The sequence below is a fragment of the Epinephelus fuscoguttatus genome, linkage group LG3 (assembly GCF_011397635.1).
Source record: "Epinephelus fuscoguttatus linkage group LG3, E.fuscoguttatus.final_Chr_v1".
Taxonomy (NCBI): Eukaryota; Metazoa; Chordata; class Actinopteri; order Perciformes; family Serranidae; genus Epinephelus; species Epinephelus fuscoguttatus.
In genome coordinates this window covers 18,803,227-18,822,724 of record NC_064754.1, presented here as the reverse complement: position 1 = coordinate 18,822,724, position 19,498 = coordinate 18,803,227, and the positions used below count along the sequence as shown (strand labels likewise).

General features: G+C 40.1%; 1 protein-coding gene across 1 annotated transcript; it reads right to left on the bottom strand.

Annotated features, from left to right (window-relative positions):
* Positions 1–1,746: 1,746 nt before the first annotated feature.
* On the bottom strand, positions 1,747–19,253 carry acer2 (alkaline ceramidase 2). Its single transcript, XM_049571623.1, has 6 exons — positions 18,857–19,253; positions 18,339–18,453; positions 14,900–15,041; positions 12,762–12,899; positions 5,265–5,402; positions 1,747–4,658 (listed from the first exon to the last, which is right to left on the bottom strand). The coding sequence occupies exons 1-6, from the start codon at positions 18,968–18,970 to the stop codon at positions 4,472–4,474; spliced, it is 834 nt and encodes a 277-aa protein (XP_049427580.1). The 5' UTR covers positions 18,971–19,253; the 3' UTR covers positions 1,747–4,471.
* Positions 19,254–19,498: the final 245 nt, after the last annotated feature.

Genomic DNA, 19,498 nt, shown 5'->3' with positions numbered 1-19,498 from the left:
AAAAAAATAAAAATAATAACATAGAAAATAAGAATAAAAAATGGAAAAAAATTAAATAAAAAAACCTTCTGGTTGCCTGTAGACTATAAAAAAGATCTGCAATAATAACTTGTAAAAAAAAAAATAAGCAGGATAAAAAAAAAAACAAAGTTAAAATAAAAATATAGTTAGGCTATTTCACATTTTTTGTCTGTATTAAATCATATCATTTTATAATGTTGTAGGTATGTATATAATATTGATTGTAGAAAACAAGGGTCACTCACTCTGGTTCCACTTCGCATTTCTTTTATTTTGATGACGTTTCAGTCTTTGAGTCTTCTTCAAGATCAGCAAAATCAAGTCTGCTGCCAGAGATCAGCACCTCATTATAATTCTTAGTTTCCTTTTATATCTTAAATTTATATAGGCCTAATATTGAACATTTTATGACAAAATAAGCCTGCCCAAAGAGATGGAATTGTGGCACAGACATTACATATCTAATTCGTGGTGCTCAGCAGTGACTATATTACTATACTGTACCATGATACTTTTTTGTTTTACATTTTCTTGTAGAGCATCTCAGGCTTTTTTTTTTTAATTTCCATATTTTAGGATTTAGATTATATATCCACCATGATGTGCAGAATGAACCCCAACATAGAATTAAAGCAGCTTTATGTTTTACATTTCTTCATAGGGTCTATGCTACGATTTATAGACATCATTAAATGCACCTAGTTACTATTCTTTGCCCAGTCCTTGTGTGAGTCAGTATGCATGGGACCACACAAAGTGCCAGCGTATCTTTTGCCCATGTATCGATCTGTCTGACATATTACTACTGCTGATGGCTGCTTGTTTCTGCCTGTGAGTTGTTGTATGGTCTGGGTTAGACTGTGAAACTGAATTGTGCCTCTGGGAGAAATAAAGTTGTCTGAACTTAACTGAACTGAACTTCCTGTTCTATAAATGATTCAGGGATATTTTTACATAGGTTTGGGGACTGTCCTCTCATTGCTACTCTCTGGAGATTTGTTAATGATTCTTCATCAGATTTGACTGGGTTTGAGCTACGATCCAAATCAATCTCTTTGTCTTCTAGAGGGAAATTCATCCTTTACTCTTAATGGATGCAGGCTGCTGTTTAAAGGCTTCACAGCTGCAAAGAAGATACATTTACAAACGAGGTACACACGAATCTCTCTTTGAATTCATCCTGGATTTTGACCTTTAATAAAATCGCAAAGTTAAAATGTACAATAGATAAGATGACTGTACCCTAGGACAATAAGGACATTGATGTATATCATAGCAGTCCCTGATACTCTATTGACTTACATGCTTTAACCTCAGCAGCCAGCATACATACACTACTGATTCATTTGTCCACTGTATGCCCAAAAATCTGTATATCTAACACCCTGATCAGTCTGCTGTGCAGGACCGTGGTGATTCTGGATATTAATTCAATCACTTTAATCAATTATTTTAATTTTTCTACACTACAGATAGAAGTATTTTTGGAGTCTTTGTCAGTGCTGAGAGAAATAAAATAATGGATGAGGAGAAACTTTGCCCCCTGGTGGAAAAACAGTGTGTCATCTGCTTCACTGTTACTCAATACATGAGAGACAAAAAGCTACAGCATGTCAAATTAAACATGAAAGAATATTTTTGATACATGCATCATTCCAAAATAATATTGTGTGTGATTTGTAAAAAAAAAAAAAAAATAAATAAAAAAATAAACACTGGCAGTCATTTTGATTATTGGCTTGGTTTATTGCATAAAATAAAATAAGTACTAATCTATTACAAATATTTGTTTACAAAACAGGATAAATTATGAAAATAAATATTTCTGTGCAGTTCGTCTGTATTGTCAATGCAGGCAGAGAAAAACTGAGATTATATACACATGTAAGTCTACTAACAAAAGAAAACTAAAAGAGACTTGACTCATTGTTATGAGATCATAATCATACCTCATGCCAAGACAAACAGCATAATGCAGAGGGCAGCATTAAACAGGCCGTCCTGTTCACACCAACGGCTGTATCAGAGGGTGATTCATACACACAGTCCGCCATGGACTGAAAATGAAAAGTATTATTGGGCACTACAACAGCTTTTTTTTAATCACATTGTCAGTACTGACTCCAAAATTCCTCCTGGAGATAAAACTAAAAACAGTTTGGCAATACAAAGGTAGTAATCATGCAATATCAAAAACCACTCACCCTTTCATTTTGGCTGCACTTCACTTAGAAAAATATTGTTTTGGATTCAACAAAATATTTCAGCAGCTCACAAAAATAGCTTTTTTTTCTTCCTTTTTTCTAAATCATGATCCTTCATTTGACCCTGCGTGCGTGCGTGAGTCGGCGTTCCCAGAAGCCTCTCCATGAGGACGGGAGTCAAATAATAATCGTTAACACAGCTTGAGGCAGTTTTTAAAAACAACTTTTAAAACAATGGTTTGTGGTGTGAAAAAAAAAAAAAAAAAGCTTTGGTGATCCTTGTCGTTTAGGGTTAGTGTTTTGCAACACCCAGCGTACTTCCCTTTTATATTCTACAGAATTTCTATTCAGTCCTGCCAAACGAACACTGATAAGTGAGATGAGGTTTTCAGGTCAGAGCTAATAAAGTCTAATCCGACCCACATCTTAACCAAAACCTTATTCCCAGTTATGTAACGTAATCATTACACTGCATTTCCCCTTTTTAGAGCAAACAGTTTCCAATACATCACACAAGAACACAATGTACCTTCATTTGCTTCTGTGCTTCGTTATACTGTTTGATTAAGGCTTTTGCACAGTTTTCAATAATATGTAGCACAAAGTCTAAAATACTGAGCCTGGAATAAATAACCCTGAAGAGAAGTTTAAGAGCTGAGACATCCTGTAAAACAAACAACAAACAAACAAACAAAAAATCTGCCATGAAATGTTTAGTATGCGAAGATGTTCATGAAGCAAAGTTTTGAGTATTGTAATTATCGTCGCAGTGTGCATTTAGCCAATGGCTTTGAGAACCATCTTCATTTTGTGCAAAACATATAATTATCTCCTTGACTAGTCGATCATATTTAAATACATTTTGATTTCACATTCTTTTTTGTTTGTTTTTTTTTTTTTACTTTGGGTTTTTGGCCAATGTCGAAAGGTACCTGTTCACTCAGTAAAATATGAATGATATGCTTTTCCTTGGAAAATAACTGCATATAACATTGTTAGTTAACACAACTAATACAGAAGTATATTAAACACATTTCTCTTATACTACCTTGTAAAATCACAATAGCATGCTGGAAGCAGAACATAATACACCCAGAACAGAGAGAAGCGTTTTGCATCTGTGCGGCTCAATCCCAGGATAAATGTTGGCATTGTACATTGAACAACATGTGGGCAGTTTTAGGCACAAAAACTATTTGGTTATGGTTGGTAAAAGATCATGTTTTGGCTTAAAATACATGCTGTTTGTGGCAGTATCTCTGCTGGAAAAACCACTGCTTTTCATGTCTAAAAAGCTCCAAGAAAAACAGCGACGGGTTGCTACAAAACACCCACGTTTGGTGCCTAAAAAGAGTGCCACATACTGTAGGTGACACCCCATCCACCTCCAGACAAAGTCAGCTAATACACTACCTCACTTTAGAAACGTTGACACAATATGTATGAAATGTAACCTATTTGTGGTTCGCAGAAATGTACAATGCCAACATTTCTTCCGGCGACTGGCCTGTGTGTTTCTGGCATTTCAAATACAAAACACCCGTCCACAAAGAGGGCAGGCACGACAGCCTGAATCCATTATGCATTTAAAAACACATAAGGCTCGGTGTGAAATACTTGTAACACTTCTGTGGCATCTTATGAACCAGCTTGTTGATTCACTGAGCATAGTTAAATCGGCTAAGCAGTATAATATGAAGCATTAATGCATTATGCATTAATCACAGTCAGTGAATCCAGTGCTTTATTGTTTCTAAATATGATTTCATAATGGCCAGACTGCACCTATGAGATGCTATACTTATGTTTATAAAGGCAATACAACGCTTTATAATGAGGTTTTCCGAGTTACTACAAAATGTACAAAACCTTCTTCTTATTAAAGAAGCCTGAAATGCATAATACTAATACTGACAAGATCTCATAAACAAAGCCTGAGAGTATGTTTTTAACACTGTTAAGGTTTCTTGGCTTTGATACTGTGTTGTTTAAAAAGTCACCCTTTCATCGTCATGTTAGACTAATTTTGTAACACCTTTTGTTCTTTGACAGAGTTGCATAAATACCGTTGTGTAATGACACCAGACAGGGATGGAAAAAGGACAACACAAATCCTCACAGTTGGCCACAACGTGCATCACCTACATCACCTCGTCACAAGTGGCCGCAGAGATGCCGTATTGTTCGGACACATCCTGCTGAGAAGTGTTAAAGCACGACCAGCAGAGCAGCACACGTGAGTCCCCTTATGTGACCTTGATGGCAGTCTTCTTGTGGAGGAAGAGGAAGGAAATGTAGGGCACGCCGATGAAGGCCCATTTCTCGTTGGGCCAGAACATGATGACTGGTCCTCGCTCTGGGGCCTCGGTCGCGACGTCGAAGTAGGCGAAGCAAACGCAACCCAAGTAGGAAGCCAGGCAAATGAGGATGTGCCTGTAACAGCAAGAGGAGTTTGGATGAATGAGTGAACTGCCTGAGAAATGGGTCGCTAAATATATCCGGGTGCTGCCTCTGTTATTTGAGTCTCTAAAAACTCACTTTCTTAGAGGAATACATCACCTGCAAAATTACCACTTGTATGTAGAGTTAGTCACAGCATGTTACTTTGAATTAGTTGAGAAAACTTTGCTTTTTTTGGGTTTTCCGATCACCATAGAGACATGCAAGGAAAACAAACATCCTTCATGAATTGATCTAAACAGGGACTGCGTTTAACAACAGCAAAACCATATCAAAACATCTGTTTTCATAAGGAATGTTTGCCTTTTTTGGATTCTACGTTCACCGGGGACACATGCAAGAAAAACAAAGATTTCTTAATAAATTCAAGGTAAAATGGTGAGCAATTGATATACATACGGTCATTTGCTGGTGAAGTATTCATTTAAATATAGACAGAATGACCTGATAAAAGATTTTTGTAGTGTAACAGCAGAAGTTTTGATAATAGTAACCTAACTAATGTCAAAAGAGTAGCCATTATTCTGACCCCTATAATCGTCCACACCACAGTAAGTTTTCTGTCTTTTTTGAGCTTACCAAGCACAGTGTAAGTAGGGAAAGTTGACAGATGACCACATCTCACAGAATATCCTGTCACTGATCCAACAAAGCAGAGCCAGTGCCCACCAGATCCCTGAGACCAGACCCAACTTGAGCACACGTGGGTTTTCACACCTGCGATGACGAAACAGAGCACTGAGAAACATGTACAACTGTGAAAACACACACAAGTTCACACAAGTTCTGACAGCTGAGAAATAATCGGACTTACAGATAATGTCTAACGTAGTATGTTTTTCATACTTACCTATTAGCATTACCATCCAAGCACATACAGTGTACACTATATGTCATTATTTGTGCTTAGTCTGGTGTATGCAAATCTCAGTGTGTATGATCTGTCTAAGCAAAAACACAAAGCCCCCCAAAAATCCCCAAATAAGACATTTTTTGCTGTCTTTGATGGGCAAGTCTCAAAGTGAAACAGAAGCAATTTCATGCAGTCTAAAAGAGAGTGTGTCAATATATCCGCAAGCATTTCAGAGACTGAGATAAATTGTTGCCAATAGTTTAGCTTTCTGATTACTGGAGGCAAACGCTGAAGGCTGTGGCTTCATGTCCACGTTTATGTAGCGTTAGAGCCTCGGATCACAGTTTGTCCTCCACCTCACTCCCCACCGCTACAGACCAGCTTGCAGTGAGGAGAGCAGGCAGCACCTCTGGAGTTGGAGTCGCCAGTCAGTGGCTGCAGCAACCTGAACCCCAGTGCCATGGGACTGGACAACCCCGACTCCCTTGGCCACCAGCCCGGTGTGTCACCCAGCGCTGGGGGGTTTGCGCTAGCTGAATTCAAGCTGCTACAGACACCGTTCCAGAGTCCATCTCTTGAGCTGCAGCTTGCTCTCCTCCCGTCGAAACAGTCCACAGCAGTGGGAAGTGAGGTGAAGGGATGGTGGGGTGGCTGACATTAGCGTGCTAATTCTTGTCTCATTTGTCGTCTGATTAACAGGGAGAAAGAACAGAGGGAGGAGGATCTGAGTGAATGTGTTGCATCCGACTCTACACTGCAATAAGACCAAATAAAGCAATGCATGTAAACACTGGGTTACTGACTGAAGTGCGTGCATATGCCCAAGGTCGTCTGGTAGGACAGAGAGGAGGAAAAGGATGTAATTTTGAATAATGCTGGGGTTTCTTTCTGCCTACCCGAGCTTTAAGACTCCAAAACAGCAATAATTAACAACCATAGGGTGAGGATGTCTCTCTCAGAATATACTGGGCACTGTGTCCAGTTTTGGTTGTGTACAAATCCCCCCTGCTTGTTATGAGGTTTTGTAATGATTTTACTGCCTGTGATGTACACTCTTAGCTAGGGTGCTATAGTTACAACTGAAATATGTTCATACCAGGAAGACAAATTACATGTTAGCACATTTATTTTTAGATGAGGGGATTATCTTCTCTTTCTTTTTGGAGCCTGACAGAACTGTCCGAGGCATTCAGGTCTCTGCACACATATCTCAGAGTGGACACTCCACTGACCTACAGAGACATGTGCTAATCCAATGTGCGGCTGATAAAACTATTCTTAGTAGTGTCCTCCTTAGACATACCAGTTAGAGCCCTGCTGCTGGCTGAGGCCAAAACAAAGACAGGGGCAAGGAGGCCTGACCGAACTGTGCTGATGATGCAACTGTTTAGTCACTGTGAGACAGTGTGTCACCTTCCCTTATGACTGGGCATTTCATGAAGTCATAGTATTTTACAAGCCTTTAATTTGAGTTGCCATTGTTTCAAGGTGAAAGGAAATGTTGGAATGACGCAAACATTTTGCATGAAGTATGACAACATGGTAAGATTTCAATAAACAAGAAGCATCTCTCAGCTGCAGAGGCCATGGTAACTGCTGGTCTACAGTGAGTGAGCGGCCATGACGTCTCTGTGACAGTGGAAAGAACAGTAAAGACATTTTGCCATTTTAAAGCTAACTTATGGAGCTTTTTATCACCTTATAAAGTTGTTAATGCAAATGTATTAGCCAACAGTTGCTTTGCATTAAGATGAATGAGTTCAACATTCACTCTCATTTAAAGCACTTGGTTTTAGTCTCACTTGCCGCTCCACTATGTTTTGCATTTAACAATTAACAAGTATAACATTTGTTTTAAAATTGTCATCTTCATTTAAAAAGCACCAAAATCAGGATAAATAATGTAATTTGTAAAAACAACAAAAATGGCGGTAATACCTAGGGGTGTAACAATCAATCGATCTGCATCGATATATCGATTCAATGATATATCATTGATGCAAAGTGAAAACATTGCTCCATATCACCATCTTTGGGTTACGCCTCCATTTTGAAACTCTGTCACACCGTCAGACAGCAGCAGGCAGACAATGGCAAGCAGCCAAGAGATAAACATAACATTATTAACTTGAAAATTAATCAGCAGTGTGGAAATGTTTTCAATTTCAGAGAAAATACGGGTCAACAGACAAAGCATATGCCGTGTGTAAACAATGCCGTTATGAGATAAAACACGAAGCACCTGCCTAGGCTGCTTTTATTAAACAATGTTTAGCTGAAATAACGTGTTTGCAGGCTAAAAGTCAACCATGCTGCTCAGTTGAGAGATGTAAGAGATGAGTAAGAAAAATCATAAACAGTACGTGTAATTTTCTGAAGCTACGAGTAGAGTTGCTAGGCTGATTTATGCAATGTAAAAGTGCTCAACCTGATAAAAGGTAACAAGCAAAAAACAACACTTTTGTCACTTAACCTTTACAGTTATTATTAAGGTGAATATTATACTTTTGTTAAGTGATGTTGCTGTTAATCCATGTTTTATGGCTGTTAAAGGAAGTTTGCCTTCGAGAAGTTTAGGGAAAAAAATGATGGTTTGGGTTCAAATGAAACATTTCTTCCACAGTGTTTTCTGGCAGAAAGCCCTCAAGGCTGACTTACTCCATGAGCTGTTCTTTGTGTGTTAATGGAGTCAATTTAAAGTAAACTTAACTGCACTTATCTTTTATGGCCAAAAGCAAAAAAGGATCAGGGTTGGCAGGTACTTCTGTAACCGGCTGTGTTAAATGGGCATCTGATATCGTCTCTTATTGATTGCAGGGCCCTATATCACAGCGACTCAAAATGGTCTTGTGGCAGACTTTGTAACATCTGCAAATATCACATAGTTGTCCAAAGAATCAATATAATATTGAATCGTGATTAAACTGGTGATTTACACTCTGGTAATACGACATATCACACTGTTGAGCTTTACCACTGCAAGTAAAATTCCTTCACATTCCCACAATGACCACTATCCCATTACATGTCGTCAACTGATCCTTTGTTTACATAGAAAATACTGATGAGTGCCGTTTCAATGCTTAAATGAAGCTCAATATTTGTAGAGAAAAGTTATACAGTCAGTGAAGTGTCTCAGAAATGTTGGCAAACGTTAGATATGGTTTTGTAACTCATATTGACCACCATAAGCAATGCTATGGCAGCAAAACCTCTGAGTACAATGTGCGTCATGACAATGATTGTGTTTTGTCTTCTCTCAAAAGACACAGCCTCACATTATGTGAAGAAAGTCAATGAATGAACCAAACTGGAAACATGTCAGTATATGTTATATAATTGGACCACAGAGGGGGCAGATATAAATGGTGTCATGGCTGCTCATCAGCAACAGGAAGTATAAAAATAGATGACCAATAATACGACTTTCCAGAGGGAAATAGGCCATTAAACTGCCATCAATATTCTATTATATTGTTAAGTGTTTCGATCGGTTATATTCACATGAGAGCTGTGCCTCGGGGACTGCACTAAGCCAGCTATAGGCTCGGTTACTGCCTTTACATACAGTGCAACTGCCATAAGACTAATCCATCGCCGCACAGCTGGATATCTGGTGCCTATCAGCTCAAACAGAAGCATGTCAGATAAGACACGTGACATGAAACAAGGACTTCTCCTTAAAGACGCAAGGGCTCATGAGTGTGATAGAAAGTTTGACTGTGGGAGGCGGTGATAAGTAAAGGAAAGGACAGTCTGTCTATCTGGGGTGGAGCACTGCTGAGATGCTTCTCTCACCCAGGGGAAAAGAAAGGAAGAGGCTCCATAGGATCAGCATAGGATTTCTCAACGATGCTGGTGGTCTTCATTCATTGGTTTTAATAATATAAATGCTTAGCTTCCATTTGAGATGCCAGTACTCTATTAAACAATGAGTAATACAATGAACAATGAATAATAACAAGTCATGTTGTATTGCTCATACATACATGAGTCTGAGCCAACAGGAAACGAGCCGTCAGACTGCCTGTAAACAAGCTGGATTATCTTAACATCTTTATTGTGACTTAAAACTGAACGTGAGCATCCCCTCGATGTTGGTAATTATCCCTCAGTGCACTGGGAAAACATGTTTACGCACAGCTGTACGGTTGATCAAGCTGCATCAGGGAGGCTGTCTGTAACCTATGACGGGTGTTTACAACAAACAGTTTGGGTACATTTCTCTGTTTCCTTTCATGAAAATTTTGCCAAGATTTCTACATTGATGTATTTATAGGTCACAGTAAAAATATAGACAGAATGGTAAAGAAGAGACAGTGGAAGACAGAGATAGCTTTTAAACACCCCTATTTTAACTTTCAATATTGGTTCAAATATGTTGTCTTTACAAAATATGCTTTACTTCCAAATATGTTCAAAATGATCGTCTGACTACACTTGCACTTCTCACCCTATCAAACTTTTATCGAGGTCAACACGTTCAAAGATCTCGAACAAACTTGATGAGTTACAATGTTGGGCAACACTCTGTTTGGATAGTCCGCCTGCAGATATTTTACAGAGTATTTGTAACATTTCAGCAGCTTTTAGTTGAGACTCAACAATCCCATTGCTTCTCTTTATTCTGTAAATGTTTAACAGATGATCTTTAGAGTATATGTGACCGTTCATAAACATATCTACATGTTCTCAGAATAATCGAACCTGTTGTTGAACTTGCACTAGTTGAACTTAAAGCTACTCTTACCTTTCTTGCATTTCACACAGCACTTAGAAAAAATTTGAACATCCACAACTCCCACCTACCTCCAAAGTCCCAACCCCCCTCCTCCATTACGTCCTCATTACGTCTACGATAGACGCAGGCGTTGGCAAGGTAACGTTAGATACACGGAAGAGGAGAGCGAGTGTAACATTACACCCAAGACAGTCAAACGCCACCCCGGAGTTTTAAAACTCAACCGGAGTCAGTGATGACTGATGAGTTTTAGAATAAGGTTACAGTGCTAATGTTAGATAGTAGCGTTAACTTTGCTAGTAAGTAGAAACGCACAAGGAAGATAACATTAATGTTTCAGGGGCTACGCCACAGTAGGCTAACGTTAGCCATTAGCAACTGGATGCTATGTTGTCTGTGAAGAGATGTTACGTGAGCGGTTACATCAGTCAGAGGCCTCCACGTGATTGGTCAGAGTTCTTTTAGAACCATATGAGGATGATATAATTATGAGTTTTTATCTCTGGTGGAATTCACTTACATTTTAGTGTGCAATCTGCTTATTAATAGCATTTTAACCTAAACAAAAAAAGCAAAAATTTCCAGAAAGGTAAGTGTCGCTTTAAGTGAATAATTCAAGTTCAACTACATTTTTCTGAGAATATGTGGTGAATTGTTAGATATACTTTATAGATTAACATCTACGGACAAAGTGAAAATGCTGAATTGTTGAAACTCAACAAATAAGCTGTTGAAATGTTACTAAACTATCTATAGGTGGACTATCCAAATATAGTGTCATCCAATATTGTTATGACAGAAAGGAAATGATGGCAAAACTATGAAAATAAGACACGAGTTGTAGTAAACCAGAATCATCCTGTATGCTAAAGTTGCCCCCTAACGGTCAACCAAACGTTAGTTGACCAGAAAGGTCATTAGTCAGCAAGATTTCATTGGTTGCTCAGTCACAGAAAAACAAAACAACGACAAAAAAAAAATAATTTAAATTCTATCAGGAGCTGTACCATGTCAAAAAAAAAAAAAAATCAAAATTATATGACTGGACCATGTGGGACTTTAATTTGAAAGGACAGACACAGGAAGTGGCCACACTCAGCAGTCAGACAGGAGTCACAATAATTTCCAGGGCTGGTACCTGCGGTTATTTCACAGGCTAGTTAATAACATGTCAGGCAGGAAATCCAAAGTGTGGGATCACTTTGAGAAAGTGAAAGACGAACCCAAGGTGATATGTAAACTCATCTTCATTGGTCGACTACAAACATGATGTATCATCTGAAACATGGAAGTAGCTACATGCCCATCAGCCCACAGCGTCATTGACAGACGGCTCGCTCAGTGTGTGACGTGCACTTGTAGATAAAATATAGGCCTATATTAATGAAGGTTCATTAGTACGGTTTTGTATTTCTCTGTAATGTAGCACAGTGTTAACAACATTACTGATACTATTCTTTCTCACACCTTCAACTCAAACCATTGTGTTGCCCTGCCCAGAATATATAATTCAATAATGAAATTAACATTGTAAACTTAATATTAATTTATTGTAACCTTAGCTCTCTCATGCACAGAGCCAGTTTTCAGACATAATCACTTTGGTTTGTCTCACTACTCTCCTTCATGAACAACTCAGCTATTACAGCACAACTATGACTGGTATTTTTGCTTCGGCAGTAATATTTGTGATGAATGTCCTATACACAGGACAAGCTGTTCTTGTTCAACTGGAAGTGACTTGGCTGACAGCCATACTGTAAAAAAAAAAAAAAGCAAACAACAAATAAGTCTGTCGTTTCTGAGGGAAAAAGTCCGTCGGCCAGGGCCGCAGGAATGCTCTTCCTACTTAGCAGAACAAAAACAAGCAGCCTCGACAGATGACTGGCACTTTCAGTAATGTGAGGAATAACTAACAGGTTGAACAATGGATGACTTAAGGTTTCAAGACTGAAGGTGGTGAGTAAGGGATGTGGGAAACGGAAACAACCGAGCAGCCCCACATTGCTTTGACGGAAGAAGGCAACACACACACACACACACACACACACACACAGAAGGGCACGAGTGGCTTGTTGTGTGTTTTCAGGAACATTCTTTCACATCATAAGGTCCTATAATTAGCCGGGAACAGGCAGCGTGTCATACGACAATGTAAGCACACAAGGCCAGAGGTGACATGTTAATGTACTGTCGACTGCAGCAGCTACATCTCTGCATTGTTTCCCTGGACACAATCCAAGTAATGACTTCCATTACAGATTTCACTGACTGGACAACACTGAACCACTGACATGGTCATTGATATCTGCTGCTGCATTGTCGGCAGATTATTTAAGCCCCTAAGGAGATTGGCAACCATCAGATGAGTCTGCACCTTCAACATTCTTCTCATATCAAATATTAGGAGCTACTTTGTGGCTTAAATGCCGCTGCATCACATTGACCTGCCCACACTCACCTCTGCTGTTTCTTCACTAACCTTTTAAGCTCCGTAATGAGCAGCACGGTGCAGGGGATGCCCAGAGTCATCAGTGACAATGAGTTGACAACAGGTTTAACAAAGGCCAGCCCAGTGGTGATCCCCGACAAGATGCCAATGACCACTTTGAACCTTGTCCTAAAATTGAAAAAGGAAAACATATCAGACAAACAAAAGTTGCAGCAATGTTGCACTCTGAGCAGAATTGTGAAACTCAGACAGAACATCTGAAAGCTCTTCCCAGAAAGCACTGTACCATTCAGATAATAAACAAGAATCACTCAGCTACTGGGGGGGGGGGATTTTTAAGTGACAGCCTGAAGTGAAAGAGCAGCCATGACGGCTCTGTGAGAATGGAAAGAGAAGTAAAGACATGTGATGCAGCTTTTACTGGTGTCAGCTATCTCAGACAGGCCTATTATTAAACAGGCAGTCACAGCAGTGGGGACACATCATGTGACAAAACAATGTCCTACAGTGGGCCACACTGATTGTGTGTCTACCTGACATACAACATGAAACGGGCGTCCGCCTTGAAATTAATTTCATGTGAAAAGAGACAGGAAAAAAACAAAATAGAAAACACAGTGATTTTTTTTGTTTGATTGTAAAAGCATGTCTTTAATTTTGTGTAACACAACTACCACTGCATCAAACACCTACAGCTGTGTGTACACAAAGTTACAGTACACTCTTAGAAATAAAGGTGCTACGTAGAACAATAGAGGGTTCTTTGGCTTGTCCTGATAGCAGAATCCTTTTTGGTTCCTGGTAGAGCCTTTTATTATGGCTCCACCTGGGATCTCTTAGAGGGATCTACATAGAGCCCAACATTATGGTTTTACTTGGAACCATCTGTGAAAGGTTTCACCCGGAACCCCAGATGATACCCCTCTTCTGTCAGCATGGAATGGGTTCCGCTTGGTTCCTGCCCCTAATTTTGAACTGTCCAGAGAATTTTGACCAAAAATAATTTAGTTTGGAAACCGAAAATTTGGGTCTTAGCTGGAACCAAAAAGCAACAGATTTTTCATAACCAGAAGTATTTTACAGGTTGGAAAAACAGGATGAAGAAGGCAACAACAGAGAAGTCAAATGAGAAATTGTTGGGGGGAAAAAAAGGAGCGTGCAGTGGTTTCATTAACAGTTGTTTTTTTTTGGATAAACAATAACGAAACAAACATCTGTAAGAACAAAAGCTTGCAGGTTATCAATGCAATCTGGTGCTGTTCACTTCTGTTGTGCATTGTGTAATGCCCTCTGAGGATGACACATCTTTGATTACAAAGGTTCTGCTCAGCACTGGTGGAAACATGGGCTGGTCCTGATCTGAACCAGTTCAAGAACCAGAGCTTCTTTGGTGGAATAGGGGTATGACAGGTTCTACAGACAAGCAACTACTTGCACCATCTGACACTGGCACATGGTGAGGTCTGAAACGAAGGACTCAGTGGGGATGGAGCACCTGCCGCAGCATGCGAATGTGCTGCCTGCAATCATTTTGACTTGACCAGTGGACTTTTGGAATTTCAGCACACTGTGTGCCATTGAATGGCATGGGACGAAGGTAAAGACATCAGCTACACTGTAAACATTACTGTCCCCATACTTCCATGCGTCCTTTATGTTGACACAGTTGTACCTAATAAATGGCACTGGAGTGCAGAGTCAAAAGTTTTACACAACAACACCCAAGGCAGACAGTGGTGGTCTGTGAGGCCACAGTATACATGCTGGCATGCAGATGGAGATATCTTTTCACTATTTATTATTATATATTACTAATTTGTTCTGTTCCACCACCATTTAAATTTCTTTGTCGTCGCCTACGATTTTATCTCACTTGAACTACACTACACTGCCCCCACGATGTCTCATGGTACTGCTCTGTTCTGTCTGTATCTATAAGCTGTCAGAAAACATGTGCAAATATGGACTTAATAAATGCAGAGTATGGACAAAAGGCTCCGTCCGTCTCCACCTACGTATCTAACATTGAGCATAAATGAGCCCTTAGTCTTACCAAGAACCCTTGAAGAACCATTTCTCCAAAAAGGATTCTTGAGAAGCAAGTGGTTCTGGGTAAAACCTCAGCTCTTCAGGAGGAAACCTTATTTCCAACAGTGTAGTTAACATACCGATCCCTCCTGAACATCCTGGGTAGGTATCTCTTGGGAAACCACATGGCTATGGCACACATAAGCACCCATAATATGGCCAACTCGTCCAGCATCTGTCCAAGGAAACTGAGGGTGGCGTGAAAATACGTCGACCCAATACCTGAAAGAAAGACAAGAAAAGCACAAATGTTTGTCAGAAGAGTGACATCATCTTTAGTTTCATCATCTTTAGTTCAGCTCAGTGTGTTAATGAGGCTAGAATAATGAGGTTGTGTCAAAGGTGATCAGTGAAATCCTATAGTGTCCATTTGGAAGTTAAGTCAAAGAGTTATTAGTTAAGACTGGACAGTTTGCATCAGGAGCTAAAAACTTTGCGGGCCACTATGAGCAATCAAAAATGTGTACTGTCCAGTGAACAGTTGACATGTCCCTGTTTCCATAGAGCAAATGGGAAAAGTCGCCAATGTCACCTCTAAATGAGACCAGTTTAAACAGATTACAAGTGCCAAAAACAAAAGCAGCTTAAGAAACCCGCGGCGCTCTAAACAAAGAGTGACACAGGAATAAACAAGTTAATTACAAATAGTTACTTGGAAATCAGCGTTACTGTTACTGGGAGTTTTGAAATTCAGTGGACGGATGGATCAGTCAGTGCCCCTTTGTTATCACGGTCCAACAGACCTTCTGTTATCACAATAATCTGTTGTCATAACAGGAGATTCCTACAGTTCAACGGACTTCTTATCCAAATGGGGGTGCTGCTCCCAGTCAGAAGTTACTAATCATGACAACCTGTCAGCGTGCTCGCATATCACTGGCAGTCAAAACAAAACAGAGACCACCTTAACTTTCTCATGGAGATAGAGCTGGAACGATTATTCAATTAATCAATCAGTGATCTCCAGAACATTAATCAGCAACTACTACAAACATTAATCGGATCCAACTTCTCAAATGTGTATATTAGCTAGGTCCTTCTGTCCTCTGTGATGGTCGATTAAATATTTGGGGGTTGTGGACTGTTAGTTGGACAAAAAGAGGCATGTGAACACAGCTGAGGCCAAAACCAAAAAGGCAGCTAGGTGTTGTTTTCCTACTAGAACCTATGGGGTTGTTTTTCTGCTGCGGTCAAAGGTCGTCCCAGCTACAGAGACAGTGGAGATGAAACCATGTGTCCCCTTGTCAGCTGTGTTTCTGAAGTTTTACAACCTCCAGATTCTTTACAACAGCCGCAGCAAGAGCTGCTAAGCCACATATATGAGCATTTGCGGTATGGAACAGAAATGTATGATTATTTTGATGACTGGTTTGGAAGGCAGCAGGTGTTGAGCAGGAGATATGGGACTACTCTGACATGAAAAGACAAGATTAATACAAAGCTACACAGTCCAGAATGAGAAGACGTGACCCATTTCACATCTGACCCGTAGTTCAAGCTCAGTTATGCAAATCCCATTCAACAGCTACTCAGTTATCATCCAGTAAAGTCACCTCTCTGTAACATTGGGAGGTCTGTCGGGTTATCTGTGCTGACAGTGCAGCCGGGGTGTTTCCATAACAGCTGTAAGGGAACAAGACACTGTAATCTCTTCAGGACTGTTCTGTTATTTACATACAGTAGCCCCATTTAGGACTGACATACTGTGTCAAATCAAATAAAATCTAGGCAATAGGCATATTCATCCCGCCAATGAATAAGCCCAGTCATGATTAAATGTTTTTCTAAGAGCGTAAAGTGATTCAGGGCAACCTAAAGCTATGGCTGAGGACAGTTGACAGAGGCCACAGCTGAGGAAACCTACATCCTCCTCACAGTGCTGTTGTTGCAGTTTAAGAATGTGGGGCCTTACATACAACTCACATGTGTTGTACAATGTATAACTCATGTACAGCTCTTTAGTTGTATTCAAATGTCCTTTTTTTTGTAAAAGCACCAGTAGCCGATGAAGGTATTTTTCAACAATATCGCAATATTTGATATTTTCCATATCGCCCAGCCCTATATTGTTGGAAAATACTTAAAGGATGCCTTTTACAATAACCAGAGACCAAGGTGACATATTTTAATAGCTTGTTTTGTCCAACTAACAGTCCAAAAACCCCAAATATTCAGTTTACTGTCACAGAAGACTCCGAGAACTGGAAGATGTTCAAATTTGAGAGGCTGAAACCAGTGAATTTTTGCATTAAAAATGAGGTCCAGTGTGTGGGAATCAGGGGCATCTGATGGCAAAGGTGGTATATAATATTCTTAACTATGTTTTCATTAGTTTATAATCAAATAAAAATAAGAATTGTTGTGGTTGTTACCTTAGAACGAGCTGTGTAAATCTGCATAAAGGAGTGTGGCCTCTTCCATGGAGTACATGTTGTTCTACAGCAGCCCAGAACAGAGAAACCAAACACTAACCCCTTTACACAGAGATGCTGCTGCAGGGCCGCTACAAAGTCCCTTCTTCATGTCTCCTTTGCATTTTTACATAGAACTAAATGATGGCAGCATCATGTCGCTCCAGTGTGTGATTTTAGATAACATGCCGGCAGCATGAAATCAAAAGAGGCGTGACATGTAACACAACTGTGTCAGCTTCTAGTGTCATACATGTTGGCAGCGCTTTATAAAGAATAACAACGGCATAACATGGCGATAACAATCATTTACTGTCCCTTTTACATGGCGGCCTATCTCGTCTATTGCTCGGAGGGTGTGAGCTCCAGAACTTCATTGTTTTCCCAATGTGCGGACATTTTTGGCTGCTGTTCCGCTTCGAGTTAGCTGCCAACTGCTCCTAGCTACTTTTTAAATCTCCCACGGTAGGTTGCAAGCATAACACATTGTCAAAACATCACAACCGTGCCCATGATCCCATCCTACTGGCTGTCCCTTTTATATAGACATCGTTTTGGCGCTGCTATGACCACCACCGCCAGCATAAAGGCGAGACAACTCTGTCCCCCAATTCCCAAATTGTACCTTTTCTACAGAATGTCAAGGCGCCTTAACAGTGTGAAATTCCCACTTTGAAGAAGCAGTGTAAAAGGGGCTACAAGCTCTGTATAAGGCCACTCACACTGGCCATTGTAGTTCTCCTACATGCTTGGAAGATGGGAGAAGTTTCAGTTCTGCAACCTCACCACTAGATGCCACTAAATCCTACACACTGGGCCTTTAAAGAGTTCAATGTTAATTTTCTGTCAAACTAATTAATGGGCTTATTGTTTCAGCAGTAGTGTATTTTCTCATATAAGATTAGGCCTATTACAATTATACACTACAGCAGTTTGGGGGATGTTTATGCTACAATAAAAGATGCATGAGATGACACATTACACTGTACAAACTGTAATAATAACTGGTTATGTGATTTGTTAGCTGAGGGATGTTGAAGTGAAATTGAGATGATGAATGTCACCCACAAAGCTGAACAGAAGGTCAAAAGGTCATCGCACAACTTACCAACCACAACTAGCAGAATCCATATGAGGTAAATCCCACTGTTGAAATGTGTTGCATATTGGCGGAACAAGCACATTAATATGGGCGGCAAAACAAAAAACAAAAAGTTGCTGATCTGAAATGATAAACAAAGGAAAAGCTATGAGCAAAAAAATACATCACAGTTGAGCCGATCGTGCAGCTCAATGACATCATGCTTGTCAAAAAGTTGATCAGTGCGCGAGCCTCGCTGGCCTTTAACAAAGTTGGCAGCCAGTGGAAATGAAGACAAGCAACATTTGTACCCTGATGCTAACATTACACATCAAGATGCTGAAGCTGAGAAGCAGCCCAAACTGCCCAAAGTCAGTTTAACTCACAGCTAGCTACAGGCTAACCTGCGAATAAGAAAGCAGTGCAGTACAAAGAAAAACAAAGGCAGAGAAGCTGAGGTCCAGTTAGCTGTGACTGTACACATCACTGTATTATGCAAAAACAAAAAAAGACAGCACACATCGTTAGCTAACGTTCAAACCGACCGTGTTGTAAAATTCAGCGATGCTGGGGTAAATTAGGTAATTGCCTTCACACCAGTCCACCTCGGAGCTGCCAGCCTGCAACTGGTCCCAAAAAATCAGATTAACGTTACTCATGTCTGGACTAGTCCTGTCGGATGGACAGTGCAGAGCAGACAACACTCAAAAAAAAAAAAAAAAAAAAAACACTCGAGGAAAAGTCACTCTCTGTCGGCTCGTCGCTCATACGCTAGATGTGGACGTGTTGAGACCCGACACGACTATGTGCTAAACTACAGAAATCGTCCCTGAGCTGCATTTTAAATCCTCTATCCTTCCACAAAGCCTCCTGCTTGTCGTGACGCTCTGTACTGTGCATTGACAGCTGCTCGGTCTGTGGCCAGAGAGTGTGCAAGCGCTGCGAGAGGGTTCACTCCTGTCTGCTTCCGGCTTCGGTGTCACGTGACCAGCAGCGAGCTGTGCCTGTATACATCTCGCGGGAACGCGCACCTACGACAGTTGCACTTTCCTTTTCCATTTTGTGATACTTTGCACCTCTACTTAACTTGATTTTTCGCATCTGTCAATTACTTTACCGATTTGTAGACTATCATAACACCCAACGTGAGTGTTTACAATATGATACTTTAAAAATTAAGCAATCTG